The sequence below is a fragment of the Erpetoichthys calabaricus genome, chromosome 11 (genome assembly GCF_900747795.2).
Source record: "Erpetoichthys calabaricus chromosome 11, fErpCal1.3, whole genome shotgun sequence".
Lineage (NCBI taxonomy): Eukaryota > Metazoa > Chordata > Cladistia > Polypteriformes > Polypteridae > Erpetoichthys > Erpetoichthys calabaricus.
In genome coordinates, this window is record NC_041404.2 from 80849679 (window position 1) to 80872232 (window position 22554).

Genomic DNA, 22554 nt, shown 5'->3' on the forward strand with positions numbered 1-22554 from the left:
CGATTACATAAAAATGTGAGGCAACTAAAGCATTTTTTAACACAATCTCTCCATTTCAAGGGCTCAAAAGTAATTGGACAATTGACTCAAAGGCTGTTTCATGGGCAGGTGTGGGCAAGTCCGTCGTTATGTCATTATATGAATTATTATTATTATCAATTAAGCAGATAAAAGGCCTGGAGTTGATTTGAGGTCTGGTGCTTGCATGTGGAAGATTTTGCTGTGAACAGACAACATGCGGTCAAAGGAGCTCTCCATGCAGGTGAAAGAAGCCATCCTTAAGCTGTGAAAACAGAAAAAACCCATCTAAGAAATTGCTACAATATTATGAGTGGCAAAATCTACAGTTTGGTACATCCTGAGAAAGAAAGCAAGCACTGGTGAACTCAGCAACACAAAAAGACCTGGACGTCCATGGAAGACAACAGTGGTGGATGATCGCAGAATCATTTCCGTAGTGAAGAGAAACCCCTTCACAACAGCCAACCAAGTGAACAACACTCTCCAGGGGTAGGCGTATCGATATCCAAGTCTACCATAAAGAGAAGACTGCATGAAAGTAAATACAGAGGGTGCACTGCAAGGTGCAAGCCACTCATAAGCCTCAAGAATAGAAAAGCTAGATTGGACTTTGCTAAAGAACATCTAAAAAAGCCAGCACAGTTCTTTGGACAGATGAAACCAAGATCAACCTCTACCAGAATGATGGCAAGAAAAAAGTATGGAGAAGGCGTGGAACAGCTCATTATCCAAAGCATACCACATCATCTGTAAAACACGGTGGAGGCAGTGTGATGGCTTGGGCGTGCATGTCTGCCAGTGGCACTGGGACACTAGTGTTTATTGATGATGTGACATAGGACAGAAGCAGCTGAATGAATTCTGAGGTGTTCAGAGACATACTGTCTGCTCAAATCCAGCTAAATGCAGTCAAATTGATTGGGTGGCGTTTCATGATACAGATGGACAATGACCCAAAACATACAGCCAAAGCAACCCAGGAGTTTATTGAAGCAAAGAAGTGGAAGATTCTTGAATGGCCAAGTCAGTCACCTGATCTTAACCCAATTGAGCATGCATTTCACTTGTTGAAGACTAAACTTCAGACAGAAAGGCCCACAAACAAACAGCAACTGAAAGCTGCTGCAGTAAAAGCCTGGCAGAGCATTAAAAAGGAGGAAACCCAGCATCTGGTGATGTCCATGAGTTCAAGACTTCAGGCTGTCATTGCCAGCAAAGGGTTTTCAACCAAGTATTAGAAATGAACATTTTATTTCCAGTTATTTAATTTGTCCAATTACTTTTGAGTCCTTGAAATGGAGAGATTGTGTTAAAAAATGCTTTAGCTGCCTCACATTTTTATGCAATCGTTTTGTTCACCCCACTGAATTAAAGCTGAAAGTCTGCACTTCAACTGCATCTGAGTTGTTTCATTTGAAATTCATTGTGGTAATGTACAGAGCCAAAATTAGAAAAAAGTTATCTCTGTCCAAATATTTATAGACCTGACTGTAGATGCAGCATTCCAGCACAGTCCAAAATTATGCCACCTTGCTGCACTTGACTTGACTTATGATTGTTATCTGTGTTCTGTGGCCTTCAACTGAAAATGTAAGTTTTATTTCATGGTTTAAAGCCATGTTAGTGAGTCAAAATTACCACCAATGTGTAAACATATGTGTCTGTGTATACCCTGGATGGAAATCTGTTCTGGATCTGTTTCTGTCTTGTGCACATTGCTGCTATAGAATAGGGCCCTGGCATTCTGCTATCATGAACTGAATATTAATATTAAGCCAGATTAATATGTCCTTGAAAGTAACTGCAGCAATGTATAACAAGATAAGCAAAACAGCATTATCTTTATGGTTTGTGAAGTTAAGCCCATTAGTTTGACCGTTAGCCCAATTCCCATTTATAGGCTCCAATCACATTTAAATAAATGTCATTTTTTTAAAATGGTGGTACAGTTGATAGTGCTCTTGCCTGACAACTCCAGAGTTCTGTATTTGAGTCACAGCCTGTGTAGAGTTTACAGATTCGCCACATGCCTGTGTGACTTTATATACACATATACTAGTATCTGGAAGTTTGAAATTGCCCAGACAGTTTAATGTTTTTCTTAGAAACTGACACTTATTATCATAACGTAAAATTGATTCTAAAATACAGCTAAGACATTACTATTGTTGCAAATTACATTGCTGCTTGAAATGACAGATTTTTAGTTTATTATTTACATATGTCTGCAAATCCCTATGTTCAACAGTATCCTAAAGGTAAACTTAATTATGTTTAAATGCCAATCAATTATTGGAGAAATGAAGGTTATTTTATGTGATAGATTGACAAGAATCTGAAGATTTCATGCACCAGGTTTAGTTAAGCTGCATTACCTAAATACAGTTTGTGATCATTGCAGACCTTTCCTGCACTTCAAAAGATTCTTGCCTGCTTTGCAAAAGGTCTTCCCTAGGCACCATCTGGCTTCCAGAAGTCATCATTTGGATTAATTGACTAAAAAATTAATTTTTATCTTTTGATTTCAGTTTTCGATTTTGTTTAAAAAATGTATACACAATTTTTAAAGTTACAGAATATGAAATAACTAGATTCAGCTGAATATTTTTGTGAAGTGTTGTAGAAGGGTGAGGCTAAAGTTAAAAGTAAAACCAACAAAATGCAGGAATGGGCAGCAAATCAATCTAAGCCCAGAAAGCAGCCATGATGTAGTAACGAACGTGCTGTTAAAAGGAAATGATTGTAGTCTTTTAAAGACTTTCCAGCTTGGAAACCAAAAAACAGTATTAATTCTTTTTTGGTTTTATGAACTGTAATTGTAATGTGTATTACATCAAATACATCCACCACATATTTGCAGATGTAAGTTGTAAGTCAGGTGCTTGTTACAAACACATTAAACACAAATTACAAAATCCTTATAAAGATAATTCCAATAAGACCAATTATGTCAGTATTATTGGATAATTAAAATATGTTAAAAAGTATATGCCAAGGGACAGACAGCAAATTTGGAAGTGCTGTGATCAAAGGTTCCTTCTGATGACTATTGCACCCATTTCAAATATAAAAAGGGGAAGAAGACTTTTTGTACAGACTGTGTAATGGTCTGAAGGTCTCCTGCTCCTTTTCTGTCTCACACATACAAACTCTATGGGGGGGTAGTGAATAAAAAGGGTTGTATAATTTACAAAGCCTTTCTCGAACAGTGCAGTCACTCACTGTGACAACGGAGGCTGTCTCATCTCCTTAAACTCTCTTTTACCTCTTGTGATTTTGCACCTTAAATGCTTCCTCCATTTACCACCTACTGAAACTGTAAACAAAATATCTCCAATGTTTTCAGATGTATTACCTGAGTCAGTGGTCACCCAATAATGGCCAGTGGTAAACCTAGCCAAACACTACTCCAAGATGTTTTAATTTTTAAAGTCCCTGATAGCACCTAAAGATGGGGAATGTTACTCTGCCACACTCAGCCTGTTACCTGTATAACACTCACACCAGGAGAGCACTGTTGAGAGAAGTTATACACACTGAACCTCCCAAATTTTTTCTCTAACCATCCTAGGGTATCCGTTCCTTTGAAGTGTCTCCTGAGCATTTCCATCAAATTAAAACTTCTGTTGCTGCATTTAATGTATAGTAACTACTTAATTTACATTTTCCCCTTTAAATATCTACTGTACTATCTAGTACATACTGTAGAAAGAACCTTGAAAGGAAACTGACTTACCCTAGCAGCAACACAGAACATAAAATTAAATTGCAAACTATTACAGGAGTGCTACACACATCCAGTGAACATTAGATTTATGGTGTCCCTAATGTAATTGATAGGAGCACACAGTGTATCCGGAACAACCACCAGACCTGACCAAAGTCCAAATAACAAAAAAGATTGATGAAGTAATGACAATACCAGAATGTTTTCACAGAAAGATAATAAACAGGTAATTTACACAGTGGAAAACAACAAACACTATGCCCCTTCACCTTAACTAAACACAAAGGTGCCCTACCTAGCACCTACAAGACATCTTCTCACCTCCTTAACCATCCTTGTCTTATTTTGAGTTCCATTTTCTCCAGTCCAAATTAGCCTCTTTGACCTCCATTTTCTCCACTCCAAATTAGCCTTATCCTTTGATTTCCTCATGACTACATGTTCACCTGGGGCCTCCTGAATGCCTTACATCTTGCCTGAAGAAGGGGCCTGAGTTGCCTCGAAAGCTTGCATATTGTAATCTTTCCAGTTAGCCAATAAAAGGTGTCATTTTGCTTGGCTTTTCTCTACATAGAATTCACACTAAAACATGGCGTACTGACAAAAGCAGAAATGTGCATGCACACAGAAAATTAATTTACATAAAACTGCGTAAGCAAAGTTCTACACACTTTCCCTTTATAAATCCCAATCAACATGAAATTAAACGCAAGTGCATGAGGCTACAGCCCCACCCTGTCTCCTCACAGAAATTTGCCAATTTGAATATGCAAATCACTATCAATAACCCTTCTCGTTCAGTATTTTGTTAAAAGACAATGGCAAGAGCACATGTACAAAAGAAGCATTTCACCAAATGCGAAATGGAAGTCCTGCTCAGTGAAGTGGAGGCCAGGAAGAATTTAATGGTGACTTAAGCAATGATACAAACAACAAAAGAAAATTGATGGAGTGGCATAACGTGGTGGAGGCACTCAGAATTTCAAGTTCAGAAAATGGCACCGAGTCCAAGATAAAAAAGAAGTGGTCTGCTATCAAAGTAATCAAAGTAAAGTCACAGCCCACCATCTGAGTGTCAACATCACTAGAGGAGGTAGAAGAATTATGAGGCTCACACCATTTGTCAGCTTCTGCAATTATTGGCAAGACACTTGTAGCCAGCAAATTACCACCACCAGAGCCTGAGAGTGGAGGTCATTATAACGTCGCTATTGTTCAGTCAGTGGTTTGGCGAGCAGGGTGAGAAGCCACGTCTTCAGCAGGTACCCGCTGTCACCTATGTTATATGTTATATCATACAGATAACTTACAATTTTGTGAATCTAAAAAAGAAAGGGAAACCACACAAACAGCACTGCATTGATGCTGGGTGCCGCCCACTTACAAAACCAAGCAGAAATGTGCGTAGCGTCATGCCTAGTTTAGTTTTGTACATCTCGAAGTGAGTGTGGAAACAAGCGTAAGCAACATTTTTGTGTGTTCGCTTGATTATACATGAGGCTTCTGGGCTGTGAGTGAAGAAGAGGTCATTTTAAGGTCTGATCCCAGAAGTACTTCTGTTGCCAGTCTTACATAACTAAGAATGACTTCTGGGTTCTGCTAGGAAGCACAGAAAACCTCACAGAGAAAATATGTCTACACCACGTTTGTGCTGCCCTCTATTGAAATGGAAAACTGGTTTAAACACCACCCCAGCCATTTTTTTGTGAATCACACTGCAGCATTTTGTATTACTGCTTTGATTACTTAGACACATGATTGAAATCAATTTAAAATATCATCTATTCATCCATCCATTTTCAAAGCCATTTAATTTAATTCAGAAGAGCAGCGGCCAGAGCCTAACTAAACTTGATTATTGGCAACAAGGCAGGAAGTAACCTTGCATGGGACAACAGTTCATCACAAGAGACATGAATGCACATACCTAGAGTCAACAATAAACCTAATGTCTTATATAAGGGGTGTTGGAGGAAACCCATCCAGCCACTGGGAGAATATGCAAATTCCATATAGATGGGATCCAGTGCTGGCATTAACCACTGCACCACTACTTCACTCAGTATGAAAGATGTTGTGTATAATAAACATATTCCAGCAACATAGGCTACAAGGAAGGAATCAGACCTGGATAAGGTGTCAGTCCATCACAATGGCTACTTGTAGGCTCACTCAAAATCATATTCAAACATGGCCAGTTTGGAATAACAAACCGTACAGTTTATCTTGGATTAAAATGGTAATTCATGCAATTCAAATAAAAATGTAGTGCCAATTATATACAGTACAGATGCAGCATACCTGCACAGTCCAAAGTATTGCCACCTTGCTGCACTTGACTTGATTTGTTAGCAGTGTTGTGTGGGTTTCAACCAAAAATCTTTTAAGTTTTATTTCATAGTTTAAAACTGTGTTAGCGAGTCAAAATTACCACCAATGTGTATACCATGGGATGGATCTCTGTTCTGGACTTGTTTCTGTCTTGTCCTCATTGCTGCTAGCATAGGGCCCTGACAGTCGCCTAACATGAAGTGAATATTAAGCCAGATTAATATGACATTGAAATTAATCGCATTAATGTGTAACAATATTAGCAAAACAGTATTATCTTTATCTATAGCCAACATGCATCAGTAGCTAAGACATACTATGATTTTAGTTTCGACACTTTTACCTACGACCACCTGTAAAAAGATGTTAAAGTAAAATAAAACTAACGGAAAAAACTCACTAAAACAGAATATATGAGGATCAAAAATTAAGTTTTTATTAGCATAGAACATAACATCAAGCACCAGGTTGAAAAGGCAATTCTCTCAAAGCACGTAGAAGAGACGGCTTCCACTATGGGCATGCCCTCCTTTTTGGTAATGGGATTTTCAGGAAGTCTCAGTATGTGATTGTTTTGATTTTTTTTTTTTTCAGTAAGAGAAGGGGAAACCCGTTTCGGAACTTCCCACCTCCACGCCGCCTATTGCTTGTCGCTTAACTGGCTCCGACAGCTTTTTTGAGGAAAGGCGCGGTGGGGGGATCGGTTACAGCTGACCTGTGAACGTCAGAATTACCGGCACGCTCCCGGTAACAGAACTAGACGGGAACAAAACATTGATGTTATGTAAGTATGCCGCAAAGCAGCTGTAGTTCAATGTGTAAATGAGGAGTTTCAGCCTAAAAGTTCTACAATCTTCTTGTTCAGCCTATTGCATACTTCATCGGCAGTCTATTGCTTATGCCTAGGTACTCACTCACACAGGAAGGGGTGCACTTACAGGTTTACTTATTCGTTCCATGCTATAGATTACAGAGACGAAACGTGATGACTTAATGTAGTCGTCTCTCCACTATCAGGTAATTTCATAAAACACAGTTTGCACTAAAAAATTGGTTAATGTGAACTACTTCGTAATATGCGTTTCTGACGCGTGTATATGTGCATATTCTAAATTTGTTTATATATTAAATTCATGCTAAAGTCTATGTCTAAAATTGAGTTTCCTTAATAATTATAATAACCAAGAACAGCATCTGGCCATCATTGTTGGGTAAATAAGACGTATAACATTTGCTTATCTTTGGAGGGTCAGACAGCTCACTGATAAAAGTGGAAACGTTTGTTTATTGTATTTGAAGATTACTAGTGTTTGTAGATTAAATACTCAAAGTTGTTTAACGAGTACCAAATGAACGTGTTATGAAGTGTGGATTATGGTGTTTTTCTATTACAGGAAAATAAGATTTACTTGTATAATAATGTGCATATACCAGATAGTAAACACTTTAAAATGGTATTGCTCACATATCAGATATGGAGTTTTGTTTTAGTGTTGATTGATTGTTTTTTATTTTTTTGCCAGCGTTGTTTTATGGTGAGGTAGCAGCAACAACATTTATTTATACAGCACATTTTCATACATGAAAGTAGCTCAAAGTGCTTTGCAATATTATTTGTAAAAAGAAAGTTAAAAACTACAGAGTAGAAAAAAAAAAAACACAAAACTAGTGGTTGGTGACCAGCCTATAAAACAGCAAACAGAACCACATTTAATGAAAAGAATTGCTTTCCTAGTCCCCTCGGTATGAAGTAATGCTAGTGATGCTGATAATTTCTAAAGTGATCACAAAACAAAAACAATAAAGAGGTGAGGTTTAGTACCTTTTTGAAGTGTTCAATTGTACTGGCCCTGCATGACTCTAATGGTAAAGTATTCCAGATGTTTGGTGCTTAGAAACAGAAAGTCACCTTATCAGTTCTTTTATTCTTCTGTCTCGGAATACTGAGCAAGCCAGTGTTATTGGATTGCATTGCAATAATCTAGACAGCTAAAAATAAAAGCATGTACCTGCATTAACCTTTCAGCATCTTGTAATAACATAAAAGATCTAACTTGTGCAAAATAGCAATTAAGTGAAAGAATGCAGTCTTGTTAATATGCTTAATGTGTGATTTGACATTTAGCTCTAAATCTAAAATTATGCCCAGAATCTTTACTTCTGGTCTTATTTGTAAAACCAGATGGCTTAGTTTATGTATAAGGTCATTGCTTTTTTTCTTTGCTACCAATAATTACATTTTCCGTTTTTTCCTTCTTAAGTTTAAGGAAATTGATTTGACCCAGCATCAGTGAATTGATGAGTAACAGAGTATTTAGGGCCAGGTCATCTAGTGCTGTCAACAAATACATTAATTTATTGTGCATCATCTGCATAACTGTGATTATTGACTATGTTTTGAAGTTAACAGTTAACGCTGACGGCTCACTGAACTAATGTTCAAATCTCATGCTCAGGTGTTAACAGATTGTCCAGGTTTCGTGCTATTCCAAGAGCAGAACCTATTTAAAAAATTGGTGATTCTAAATTGGCAAAAACGCATTTGAGGTGTTTTTAAATAATTTTTTTTAACCAGAACAGTACCTGTATAAATGAATGAAACATTTGTCATATACGTTTAACATTTGCATTTATGCACAATAAAAACTGGTTTGAAGAAAAAGAGCATTTTTAAATTTCACTCCCTCTAAATATAGAAAGAAATTAAGCTACAGAAAAGGTCAATGGTTTTATAAACCGTATACAATATTAATGCTTCCAAAAGAAATATTCATAATGTCAATGTAATTATTACAGAGCCTTTAGTATAGAAACTAAAGAACAACTTGATAGAATTGTAAATTTGCATGTCAAGTGATAGCTGGATAAACTAACCAACCCTAAGGTCCACACTTGAATATTCCACAATATAATGCTAAGTGAATAACTTTCAAAAAACAAAGACAAAGTAACAGTTCGTCCAATATAAAAAATCACACGGTATTTATGAGTAGTACCTGTCACTGTCTTTAGGTTTGTCCTCTACATACATGGCAGTGTTCGTGTAGTTATTTTTGCGTGCTTTGCCTGTGGGGTGTTATTTTTAAATTGTGTGTTTTTGCTGCTAAAATAGAAAACATCAAATTTATGTGGTATTGTTGCACTTAATTTTGCAAATGTTCAGTTCATATAATAAATATCAAGTTTACATGGCAAACATCTCTCTTACATGGCAGCTATCCTATTTGTATGGCATATATTATATCCAGCTTAAATGTCATATGCCTAGCTCTTATGGCAAACATCTCAACAACATGTCAAATATCCAGCTGTTAGTTTCTCTATTATATTTGATATATCCCATCGTATGGTAAATTCCTTACTGGCATTTCAAATTCCCAGGTGTAGCAAATTTTTCACATTACATAAATCCAGTTTACATGGCAAATATCTCACTTAGTACCTATAATAAAGTATTCACCCTCTTAGAAGTTTTCACATTTTATTTTTAAACGACTTTGAATCACAGTGGATTTCATTTGGCTTTTTGATGTTTGTCAACAGAAAACAGATTCCTTAATGTCAAAGTGAAAACAGTTTTCTGCACAATGGTCTAAATTAATCATCCATCCATCCATTCATTATCCAACCCGCTATATCCTAACTACAGGGTCACGGGGGGTGCTGGAGTCAGTCCCAGCCAACACATGGCGCAAGGCAGGAAACAAACCCCGGGCAGGGCGCCGGCACACACCCACATACCAAGCACACACTAGGGACAATTTGGGATCGTCAATGCATCTAACCTACATGTCTTTGGACTGTGGGAGGAAACCGGAGCACCCGGAGGAAAACCACGCAGAGAACATGCAAACTCCACGCAGGGAGGACCCAGAAAGCGAACCCAGGTCTCCTAACTGCGAGGCAGCAGCATTACCACTGCACCACTGTAAATTAATCAAACACAGAATAATTGATTGCATAAAATGACAAACCAGAATCATCAGTGGTGCAGCAACTTGGTTTTATTAGTCACATTATTAGTTCAATGGGGATAATCTCTGTGTAGTCAAGGGGATTCTATCAATTGTAGTTTAAGTGTATTATTTACAACTTGTGGCTTAACCTACACAATGAAGACGGAAAGAACACTCTCTGCAACTCCATGAAAAATTGATTGGAAAGCACAAGTCGGGATGCAGAGAAGAAAATTTCCAAATTACTGAATATACCTTAGAGTATAGTTAAATCAATCATTGAGTAATAATAGTATGGCACAACGGTAACTCTGCCTAGAGTAGGCCGTCCTCAAAAGAAGACAAGTGGCTGAGGCCACTAAGAGACCTATGAGAGTTCAGATTGCAATCCACTTGAGAATTTTTGGCTGAACTTGAATAATGCTGTTCACTCATGACCCCGTTTCCACATGATAGTGTTTGATCAATTTCGCAAAGAGGAATGAGGAAAAATGGCAGTGTTTAGATGTGCAAAGGTGACAGAGGCCAGTCTCTACACAGACTCGAGGCTTTCATGGCTGCCAAGGGTGAATCTACTAAATACTCACTTGAGGGGGAGAACATCTATGGGATTTATTATTTTGTAATTTATATTTGTAATTAATTTACTGTAGATCACTTTGCAGGGAATTACATTCACATTAATATTAAAAAGTATTTTTCTGTTGATCATTGCCAAATTAAATCAACTGTAATTCAATGTTGTACAACAATAAAATTAAAATTTTCGAGGGGGTGAATACTTATTGTAAGCACCATATATGTCAAATACCCACTTTATGAATAAGATGTTTCATTATATGTCAGATGTGTAGTTTATATGGTAAATGTCATGTTTATTTGGTACATATCAACATGCATAACCTGGTTATTTTCAACACCTCCACATAATTAATATTCTCACTAATCATGTACAGTATATATTATGTGTACTATACTATAGCATTTTACATAGAGTGCACAGTATTATATACATAAAAAGTTGTATACTGTATATCCTGACACATAGCTTCCTAGTGTCTGCTTGGGTTTTCCTCAGAAATCCCAAAGATGAACAAGTTAGATTTATTGGATTCACGAAATAGGCCTGGTATGAGTATAGCCTGGGTTTGGATTGTTTCCTGAGCCATGTTCGAAGCTGTTGGCCTTAGGACACTTCAAGAGTCAAAATCGATAATGGAAGGATATATTTTGTATCTATCTATACGTCTTAAATGAGTACGATATGGAGACGGGGGTTGCACGGTTTAATCCCAGATAGGTTACGTGATTTGCCGAAGCCGTTTACTAGAATGTAGCGATTAGTACAGAAGCGCACTTCACCGCTCGTTGTATGATAATGTAACAGTGCAATAGATCAAACCATTCACTGAAACCGATAACCCGTTGTGGCTGCAGAATGTGTAGATATTATTTCTCGCCATACCAAAAAGGGTTCATATTTTAAATATATAAATAAACAGCTGATTGTTTCTCACAGTGCTCATTAGTGTTCTCTTAGTCTAGGGTAGAAATTATTACGAATCAAATTCTGTCCTGTAGACCGGGCGAGTTCCTGTCACGGGAACGCCCCTTGCTCTGTTGTCCAATGGGATCTGTCGTAATGTTTGACGCCAGTTTACCAAACGAAACCGAAAGTGAAGCAACGCTTACGGAGAAGACGACTTCACAAGTCTTGGTGGCGCGTACAGAATTCATACCTTTCAAAGAAGGTGCAATACATTAATGAAAAAGCGGAATTTTCCAGGTATTATTCTTTCATTTGTATACGCTGGACGCGAAATCCGCTTTTATCATATGCATCTAGAGTGTCATAACTTGGTAAAGGGCATTCTTTACCTCGTTTTGACATGGCATCCTTCGCGGAAGAAAGCTGATTCTTTTAGGTACGCGCAAGACAAGGTGCGTTTCAGTGACGTCTTTAAACGAGCCATTTAAAATCAACTGCTGTTTTGGCACCGAAACTCATTTTCTTTCTCTGTAATGTCATCGACTTCGAACTCGGAGTCAATGACCCCCTCTCATGTTCATCGGCCTGTTGTCATTTAAAAGTAAGGTTTACAGTGGTAAGCATTCGCCAAACTTAAACAGTGTTTAAAAAGAAAAAAAAATCACAAACAGTTAAAAGTAACAAATCACTTTGATTCGTTTACATTTTATTTTAATGCTACTGTTGCTTTTAGAAAAGAACCCGTCTTCAGGGGAAGTCCATCATTATTTCCTACATTGAGTCCAAACATTGCCGCCCACGCACTCTCTAACCCATTAGAAAATGAAATGGTCGGATACAGAGGGTCTTGTACCGCCCGAGTTCTTAAACTGATGGTCATAATTCCACCGTTTTTTTGTTCTTGAAACAAATTAACCAGGTAAAGCGCTCGGGTTGGAGGATTAATGTTTTTTTTATGAATTAAACTTTTTGAGTAGTATTTTTTTTCGAGATTGTTAAAGTTTTACTTTAGTATGTTATTCAGAAGCAGCCCCTTATTTTCCGATTTAAACGTCATGTTTACGTCATAAAAATTGGCGCATAACCGAAGAGATTATTTAAACATAAGCAGGCATACCTGATGACCATAAAGGTTACAGACAGGTTAATCCAGTGGTTACCCAAACTAGGTCCTGGGGGCCCACTGTGGCTGCATGTTTTTGTTCCAACTAACATCTGTTTTTTTATTGGACTGTTGGGCTAATTAAGTGAGTTATTATTTCCCATTTTCTGTGTTTTGGAGTGTCTGTAGAAATTGCAAACTATGCTTAGTAGATTTTTATTAAAATGTGCTAAGCAGTTATATTGTGAATATGTAGGTTTTTTTAAGTCATTAACAGTATTTTCTACCAAATTTTCATTCTTCTTTTCCAGGTGTTCTGGTTATATTGATTATATACTAATTAGTGGGTCAGACACTGAAGTTGTTCCGGCTTTCATCATCCCAGATGTCTGTTATGCTGGTTGTTACTTGTCACTGTTGGGGATAAATGAGGGGAGCAAACTACACAGGAAAAGGGGAAAATAACAGGAAAACAACAAATGAGAGTTAAGCATTTATAGCTTTAGAAAAAAATGGCAATATTTATAAATGTCTTATAAATGTAAAAACCATACTGTTGTGTTTTTCTGAATGCAGAATAAGAGAAGAGTAAAAAAGACCAGCTAATTAAATGAGATCAGTTGTTATCGATTATTATCACCAATTGTGAATCTGGTTGGAACAAAAACCTGCAGCCACAGTGGGTCCCCAGGACCAAGTTTGGGAGCCGCTGGGTAAACTATACAATAAACAGTAGAATGAAAGGAAAAACTATGTGTTTTCTTCATTTCACAGGATTTTAAACTGAGGATCTGTTTTTCTGGGTTACTGTGGTCAGGTTAACACACTGTTTTACGTGAATCTGATTGGGGACAAGTGGCTCATACTGAAGGCCATCTTAGTGCCTTTGTCAACACTTCTGAAATCTACAAGAGTTGATGTCTTGGGATATATAATAAGTCTTTATTTACGGAGTCTTTTGTGCGATCCTCTATTAACAGCTCACTGTTCTTGAGTGGTGCTGGCTTTGTACTGTCTGGGTACTGTTGGACTGACCTTGGGTCATTTTCTGTTTGTACCTTAGTGCTGATGACAACTGTAGCTGAAAACAGAGACAATACAGTCAGTCTGTCTTGGCGGGCACTCAGATTTAGATTGGCACCTGTCAAGGTTTTCAGTGTTTCCCTCGATGGCTTCCAGGTCCTGAGCACCAGCATTTGAGCCAGTGGAGGGGCAGGAGGTTCCATAAGGGAATTCAGGTAGAGGAACACTGGGGGTCAGCAGACTTGTTTTGGGAGTGCTGACATTGATGTCTGGCCAGCACTTTTGAATTGTGGTTGATGACATGATGTCAGGTATTGTCATCATAAGATAGATGATCATTTGTGCTGCTTCGTGGGGCTTTTTGAATGCATAATGATACATTTTGTTAATTTTGTCACTAAATCTACAACCCTTTGTTGAAGGCCAACTGGATGCCATCTTGGTATAGGAAAATATTCATACAGATATGACTGCTATTTTCCAGATCTGTTACAAATATAGCATGTGCAAAAGATTATGAGAGACTGGGCTGCCTGTTACACACTGAGCTTGGTGGAGGAACTGTACAATACAATCACTGGTTGGATATGCTACACAAAACCATTCAGCACTTGTATGACGTATGTGGTTAGTTGTTTCTTGTCACCTATGTGGTTTTGCTTTACTTTGTCTAATTTTACTAAACAGTATGTTTTGTTTACTGAAAGAGTAAAAAAAAATAGCTTTGGCAAACGTATTTTTACTTATCAGAAAGATGATTATTGATAGGGTGTACCGCGGCTAAAGAATTAATGTTACTGTTTAGATCATTTAGTGCAGTGGTCCCCAACCTTTTTGACAGCAAGGACCACTTTATTAGATGCAAATTTTTCCACGGACTGGTCGGGGGGGGGGGGGGGGACTGGGGTGGGGCAGTTTTATACACAATTTACATAACATTTCTATTATTATTAAAGTTATTAAGCAATTCGCATATGTTTGCAATCTGAGATTTTTCTTCTTTTTTTGCATATAACAAAGACATATGCTTTACATTTGCCAATCCAACAGATTGCACATCACAAACATTAACACTGCAATCTTTTTTTCGTGTCTGCCGTTTCTATAGGAGGGTGACAATGAGTTAAATTCCAATGGATGTTTTTCAAATGTTGACAAGCAATAAGCAAAAGGAATCAATGAAAACCACAGACAACAAAAACAGCAAAAAAAAAAAACAAAACAGTACGAGGAAAGTTCGAAGAAAGAGATTTTTTTACAATGTTTCTGTTTGGGGATCGTTGTGCAAACGTGCACAACTGAGCTGCGACCACAGATCTAACTGCTCTGTGGATGATTCGTTCAAGCATTTCAAGGTCACTTCGTTGTAATGAAAGCATCTGTTGAATGTACTTCATAATAACGTGATTTCTATAGACTCATGTCATATGGGGAAACTGTCGGGACCATAAAAATACTTTGTTGTAATACTCTCTCACCTCGGTCTCTCTCCTCTCTCTGCACCGCTGCAAAGCCCCGCCCGCCAAGCGTTCTGAAAAGTCTGAGTGAGTCGCCGTTGCCGGCAGTTCTCTCGCAGCCCGGCTGTCAGACGGCTGCAGACCGGTAGTGGGCCGCGGACCAGGGGTTGGGGACCCCTGATTTAGTGCACAATTGTGGTTGTAAACAGAGTAACACTAAAGAATTAATGTTACTGTTTAGAGCATTTAGTCTACAATTGTGTTTGTAAACAGAGTAAACACAGAATTGTAATTGCCACTAAATGGTAAAAAAAAAAATACGCTGTGCAGAAATTTGCCCCAATTATCCAATAAAGATTTAACAGTGTATGGAAACAGTACTTTGTATAACTTACTGATTCATATCAAAGTAAATGTTGCCTGAGTGTCCTTTCCATAAGTATGGGTCAAGACTTTTATAAGAAAAATTTAATGGAATGTGAAGTAAAAAGTAGCAGCTTTTCATATATATTATACAGATGTCTTTGCAATCTTTTATTTTTCATGTTACAAAAACAAGGAAGAATGAAAATATACAGTACATCTGTCATCACACCTTTGTGTTTAGTTTCCTTTTAGTCCAGTTCACCCACTCCCATGGCATTTGCTAGTAGTAAATTTTAGTTTTACTGTAACATATGTGAATATGTACTGTATTAAGCTGGTTGTTGCTCACAAATGTATTTTGATATTTCGTTCTTTACCAGTGGTTCTAGCCCTCTAAGAGCCACTCACAGAAGGTTAAAAATGACAAATTTCAAACATTAGAGAAAAAAAAACCCGACATATTTCTATTGCAATCAAGAATGTCTACACTTTAAATGTTTAAATTGAAGCACACATTTTAATATTTAAAAAATTTAACACTGTTCTTGTTTATTATGTACTTCTACCTCATGAAGAAAATCATTACATTTCTTATGAATATTATGAATTTGCTTATGCTAATTAAGGATTTTTGCCCACTATTTTTGTCATTACTCAAGATTATTTGCATTTATGGATAAATATAGGATTGTTGGTGTGGAAATGAGCAATTTAATTTTAAATACCCTTTGTTTTCTAACATTGTTAGGTGATTGAAGTCTTTGGCCATGGTGCAGCCTAATGGAATTATGGGTAATGAGCTAAAGTCAGATATGATTGGTGGAGACAACTCAGTTGGGCTTCGAGCTCAGTGGTTTTCACACATTCCACCAGAATTGGCCAACAATGAAATTGTGCAGCGACTCCTAGCTGAGAATCAGGATCTCAGAGGTATGTTTTGTCATTTCACGATTGCAAATGCACTTATCTCTTTAGAATTGTTTTTTTTTTCTTTTCTGGTGTGGTACTGTACAAGGAGGTTTGAATATAGTAATTCTTCATCATTTGGCTGCTCCCATTAGGGGTCGCCACAGTGGATCATCTTTTTCCATATCTTCCTGTCCTCTGCATCTTCCTCTGTTACACCCACCACATGCATGACCTCTCTCACCACATCCATAAACCTTCACTTAGGTCTTCCTTTTTTCTTCTTACTTAGCAGCTCCATCCTTAGCATCCTTCTCCCCAATATACCCAGCATCTGTCCTCTGCACATGTCAAAACCAACACAATCTTGCCTCTTTGACTGTGTCTCCAAACCGTCCAACTTGAGCTGACTCTCTAATGTACTCATTTCTAATCCTGTCCATCCTCATCACACCCAATGCAAATCTTCACATCTTTCACTCTGCCACCTCCAGCACTGTTTCCTGTTTTTTAGTCTGTGCCACCATGTACAACCCATATAACATAGCTGGTTTCACTACTGTCCTGTAGACCTTTTCTTTAACTCTAGCTGATACTCGTCTGTCACAAATCTCTCCTGACACTCTTCTCCACCCTGCCTGCGCTGTTTTTCACCTCTTACACATTCCCCGTTACTGTTGCTCCCAAGTATTTAAGATCATCCACCTTCACCAACTCCCTGCATCCTCATAATTCCTCTGATCTTCTGAGCTCCCTCACATTTACCTCTCATTTACACACATAAATTCTGGCATGTTCCTACTGACCTTCATTCCCTATCTAGAGCATATCTTTACTTCTCCTGGGTCTCCTCAGCCTACTCTCAGTACGGATCACAATGTCATTCGCAAACGGGGACTCCTGTCTAATCACGTCTGTCAACCTGTCCATCACCATTGCAAATAAGAAATGGCTCAGATCCACCTCCACCTTGAATGCATCCGTCACTCCTATCGCAGACCTCACCACTGTCACTTCCCTCGTACATATCCTGTACCACTCTTACATACTTCTCTGCCACTCTCAACTTCCTCTTTCAATACCACAACTCCTTTCTAGGCATCCTGTCATATGTTTTCTCGAGGTCCACAAAGACACAATGCAACTTCTTCTTCCCTTCTCTATACTTCTCCATCAACACCCTCAGAGCAAACATCACATCTGTGATGCACTTTCCTGGCATGAAACTATACTGCTACTCACTAATCATCACCTCACTTCTTAACCTAACTTCCACTACTGTTTCCCATAACTTCATGTTGTGGCTCATCAATTTTATCCCTCTGCCTCTTATTCTTAATCAGTACCAGTACAGTAATCCCTCTCTATATCGTGCTTCGCCTTTCGCGGCTTCACTCCATTGCGGATTTTATATGTAAGCATATTTAAATATATATCGCAGATTTTTCGCTGCTTCTCGGGTTTCTGAGGACAATGGGTCTTTTAATTTCTGGTACATGCTTCCTCAGTTGGTTTGCCCAGTTGATTTCATACAAGGGACGCTATTGGCAGATGGCTGAGAAGCTACCCAACTTACTTTTCTTTCTCTCTCTCTTGCGCTGACTATCTGTGATCCTGACGTAGGGGGTGTGAGCAGGGGGGCTGTTCGCACACCTAGACGATACGGAGGCTCGTCTAAAAATGCTGAAAGATTATCTTCACGTTGCTACCTTCTGTGTGCAGCTTTTAAGTATGCTGCACGGTGCTTCGCATACTTAAAAGCTCAAAGGGCACGTATTGATTTTTTTATCTGTCTCTCTCTATCTCTCTCTCTCTCTGCTCCTGACGGAGGGGGTGTGAGCTGCCGCCTTCAACAGCTTTGTGCCGCGGTGCTTCGCATACTTACAAGCCAAACAGCCCTATTGATTTGTTTGCTCCTTTGAAGAGGAAGATATGTTTGCATTCTTTTAATTGTGAGACTGAACTGTCATCTCTGTCTTGTCATGGAGCACAGTTTAAACTTTTGAAAAAGAGACAAATGTTTGTTTGCAGTGTTTGAATAACGTTCCTGTCTCTCTACAAGCTCCTGTGTTTCTGCGCAAATCTGTGACCCAAGCATGACAATATAAAAATAACCATATAAACATATGGTTTCTACTTCGCGGATTTTCTTATTTCGCGGGTGGCTCTGGAACGCAACCCCCGCGATGGAGGAGGGATTACTGTATACTTTTTCACCACTTCTCAGGCATCCTGTTACTTTCCAAGATTCTGTTAAAGAATCTGTATAAAGATTCCATTGCCATCTCTCCTAAACAACTCAAGCTTCCACATGTATGTCATGTGGACCAACGGCCTTTCCATTCTTCATCCTCTTCATAGCTGTCTTTACTTCCTCCTTTCTATTCCGTTGCACTTCCTGATTCACTATGCCCACATTATCCGACCTTTTCTCTCTCTCTCATTCTATTAATTCATTAGCCTCTCAAACTACTCTTTCCATCTGCTCAACATACACTCCTTGCTTTGTGAGTACATTTTCATCTTATCCTTTATCACCCTAATCTGCTGCGCATCTTTCCAAGCTCAGTCCCTCTATCTAGCCAATCGGTACAGGTCATTTTCTCCCTCCTTAATGTCCAACCTCACATACAACTCTTCATAATTTTTTTTTTTTTTTTTTTTAAGCATTCACCACCTCTCTCTTCACCTTATGCTTTATCTCCTTGTACTCCTGTCTACTTTCTGCATACTCTCTTATTTATCCCACTTCTTCTTCACCAACATCTTCCTCTGTATACTGATTTGAATATAGTAATTAGAAAAAAATTAGTAAGAGAGGTTTATTTGGGTCCATTCAAATATAAAATAGAGCTAGATTAAAAATACAAATAAAATATATATATATTGTATATAAAAATTGAAAACTTCATTATTATAGTTTTTTTATTTAAATGAAAGCAGAATACATCAGTAACATGACATGATGTGTTAATTTTTATTGGTTTAATCCTTGATTCTCATATTTTTATTTTTTTTTTTCTTTCAAATATAATTTGTTTCTTATTTGTGTACCTGTGTGATAACTGCAAATTCTTAGAATTGTGTTTATTTTTTTATATATTTTTGTTGACAGGGTCTATTACTGTGTTTTTTTTATCAGATTTAATTTTGTGTGAAAAACTAATGTAGTCTAGAACAATAGTTACTTATATTTTAAATCGCCTGATGGTTCAGCATAGAAAAAGATTGAAATGTTTTGTGATATACAGGGGAACTTCGGTTTGCAAGCATAATTCATTCCGGAAACGTGCTCGTAGTCCAAAGCACTCGTATATCAAAGTGAATTTCCCCATAAGAAATAATGGAAACTCAGATGATTTGTTCCACAACCCAAAACTATTCATATAATAATGGTTAATACAAAATATAAAGTAAAAATACATAAAACAAATTAACCTGCGCTTTACCTTTGAAAAGAATCATGGTTTGGTGTGAGTGAGTTTCTAAACTCTTGTGGGTTTCCACCCAACAGGACGTCACGCGGAAGAGCGTCCCAAAGCAATCGCAGTCTCCCAGCGCTGTAGCAGTTCGCCGTAAAAGTGAAATACGAAAAGATCGCGGACATGCTATAAGCGCCTGCCATCGATGGGTGATACAAGGAACATTATAAATGCGCAGGGCCCTGCCTGACTGCTGTGTCTGTTTTAAGCTGAATATAGCTGGTGTTGCTAAAGTACTGAGACTCAGCTTTGTGTTTTAGTGTGCAAGACAGGGACTCGCACGTCACAGCACACACACACACACACACACACACGAGCGCACACACACGCACACACACACACGAGTGCGCGCGTGCGCACACACACAATGCTAATGCTGTAGTAAACAGTATACACTCGTTCGGATGTTTACTATGAGTGAAGCACGCCAACTCAGACGGAGAATGAGAGACGATTCCTCACAATCCCGCAGCGAGAGAGAGAAGAACCATCAGCTCAGTTGTGATCACATGACGCTCAGCAGACAAAGAGTATACATACTACTTGTACTGCAAGACCTCACTCGTTTATCAAGTCAAAATTTATTAAAAATTTTTGCTCGTCTTGCAAAACACTCGTAAACCAAGTTACTCGCAAACCAAGGTTCCACTGTATTACGTTTTGCTTATATTTTGGTTTTTGGCACAGCACCGTGGTGCAGTGGTTAACTCTACAAGGTTCAAATCTTGGCACTGTTTGCATGAAGTCTGCACATTCTCTGTGTGCCATCAGTATTCCTTTCAGATCCTACAGCTGTGTGTTAGGTTAATTAGATAATCTAAACCGGTCCATTGTGAGTAATTCTTTGTGAGTCAGTCCTTGTGCAAGTTTGAGTCCTGTCTTGTGTCAGGCAAGGCTTAGGCTCCATGATTCTGAAGTGGATCAGGAAGGTTAACGTGAATGTTATTTTGTAGCTTAACTATTACTGATTTTGAAGGATATCATTAGTTATGAAGTATGCTTAAATTTGTGGTTCTCAATATATTTTTTTTAAATGAGGGACACAGTGCCAGTTGAGGACATGCTAAGTGAGTCATACAATAAGAAATTATTATGCTTCCTTGAAAAAGATTGTGTATGTTAGGACAATGTGTAAAACACAGCATAAACCTATATGCTTACATAGTAACAACATTATTGTGAGATTAATACTTTTTAAAGATCAAATCATTATTTAAAAGGCAGTAATGGAAGAAGAGCTCTGAACAGAGAAACTTGAACACCAAATAAAACCAACCCCACAACTCTTTTATTAATTAATAATTAAAAATACCCTGTACAATTTATGTATTTGAACAGTTTTCTGAATAAAATTAACTTTTTGTAAACAATTATTATTAGCTGTTTGATCATTCCATTCCATAATAATTCCATTCAAATCGACCAATGGCCCACACACTTAAGATTCAAAAAAATATGGAAAAATTATCAGGTGTACCCATGTTAGTCAGGAGAAACCCTGTAAAAAATTTTGATGTGAGATCAATGCTTTCCCAGATACAGCCAGTTTACCGAGAGGAGATGGTGTTATCTGGCCTCATTTTTTTTTTCATCAGATTTTTCAAGTCCATAGCTCAACAGCTAAACTACCGAACAGGCTCAGACTTTGCACGCTGGTACATTATTTGGTATAATATGTGATGAAATTAAAACATTTGATCCAGATAACCCTGCATGGTCAGAGCGGCCCTTTGAAATTGACCAAGCTTTAATTTGAGTTTTTGGCTTAGCTATGTTTAAGCCTCAGAAGCACATATTTGTGACCAACACAGACTTCTGATCTTTTTTTCCTTATTCTGATAACTATATAGGCTTTCTGAAAAAGCAGTAAACAGAAAAGCAACTGTCAGGATTTGAACAGCATAGCTCTCAAATCCAAAAAATCATTTTGTATTTCATTTTCCGAGCACCCTAACCGCATATGGGAATGTGCAAATAATTTTTAAATTATTTTTCATTTATTCTATATTGTCTATTCTTTCTCACTACACACACCTTACCTTTCTTATGCAAATCTTTCATTTTTATTTTCTGTCCTAAACCTAGGCTGAATCCACTATTTGTTAATAATGGTAATCGTTGAATTTTTAATCAGTAACTTATCAAAAATGTCAAACTATTTTCATATTAAATGACAATGTCCTGTTTCGTGTTGCTGAACAGAGAATGTGATTCTCCATGGCCAAAAGAGTACCTAGTACTTGAGAATACCACTGTTACATCCCTACAGAAGATGCCAAGCTCAGAGTCAGCCGGGTGTCTGGTGAAGACAGTCAATTGAATCTCCGGCCATCTTACAATCACACTCCTGTTGGATCAGGTGTGTCCCTTACATTAGACCAGTGTCCTATTGGAGGCTATGTTGGGTGCATGAATGATGAAAAGGTTGGGTTGATGTGATTCATGACAAGAGTGAAGTAGAATCAGACATCCTGATATGTATGTTTCATGCATCTAAACTATCCAGTACAGTCTTTCCATTGGCCATGTAGAGACAATATTTGTTGGGTGCCATTACAGTGTGTCATTGCACTGCTTAGTGCACCTACAATGGTCAGTGGGAGGTAGTATCATTTTGATCTCAAAGAAAAAGATGCCCTATACTCTGCGCTTTGATTGAAACAAAAAAGAAATGAGTTACATTCCTGCTGCTGC

General features: G+C 37.9%; 1 protein-coding gene across 4 annotated transcripts in view; it reads left to right on the forward strand.

Annotated features, from left to right (window-relative positions):
• Window positions 1-6761: 6761 nt before the first annotated feature.
• The window catches only part of ikbkg (inhibitor of nuclear factor kappa B kinase regulatory subunit gamma), a 58486-nt gene continuing 42693 nt past the window's right edge, over window positions 6762-22554 (forward strand). The window contains exons 1-2 of one of the 4 annotated variants that reach the window (XM_028813432.2): window positions 6762-6863; window positions 16221-16402. In XM_028813432.2, the coding sequence (XP_028669265.1) occupies window positions 16240-16402 (163 nt within the window). In that variant the 5' untranslated portion in view covers window positions 6762-6863; window positions 16221-16239. Of the gene's footprint in view, window positions 6864-7003; window positions 7097-11692; window positions 11822-16220; window positions 16403-22554 lie in introns of those variants that run through there. The other 3 variants (XM_028813431.2, XM_028813430.2, XM_028813435.2) reach the window with 3 other exon arrangements.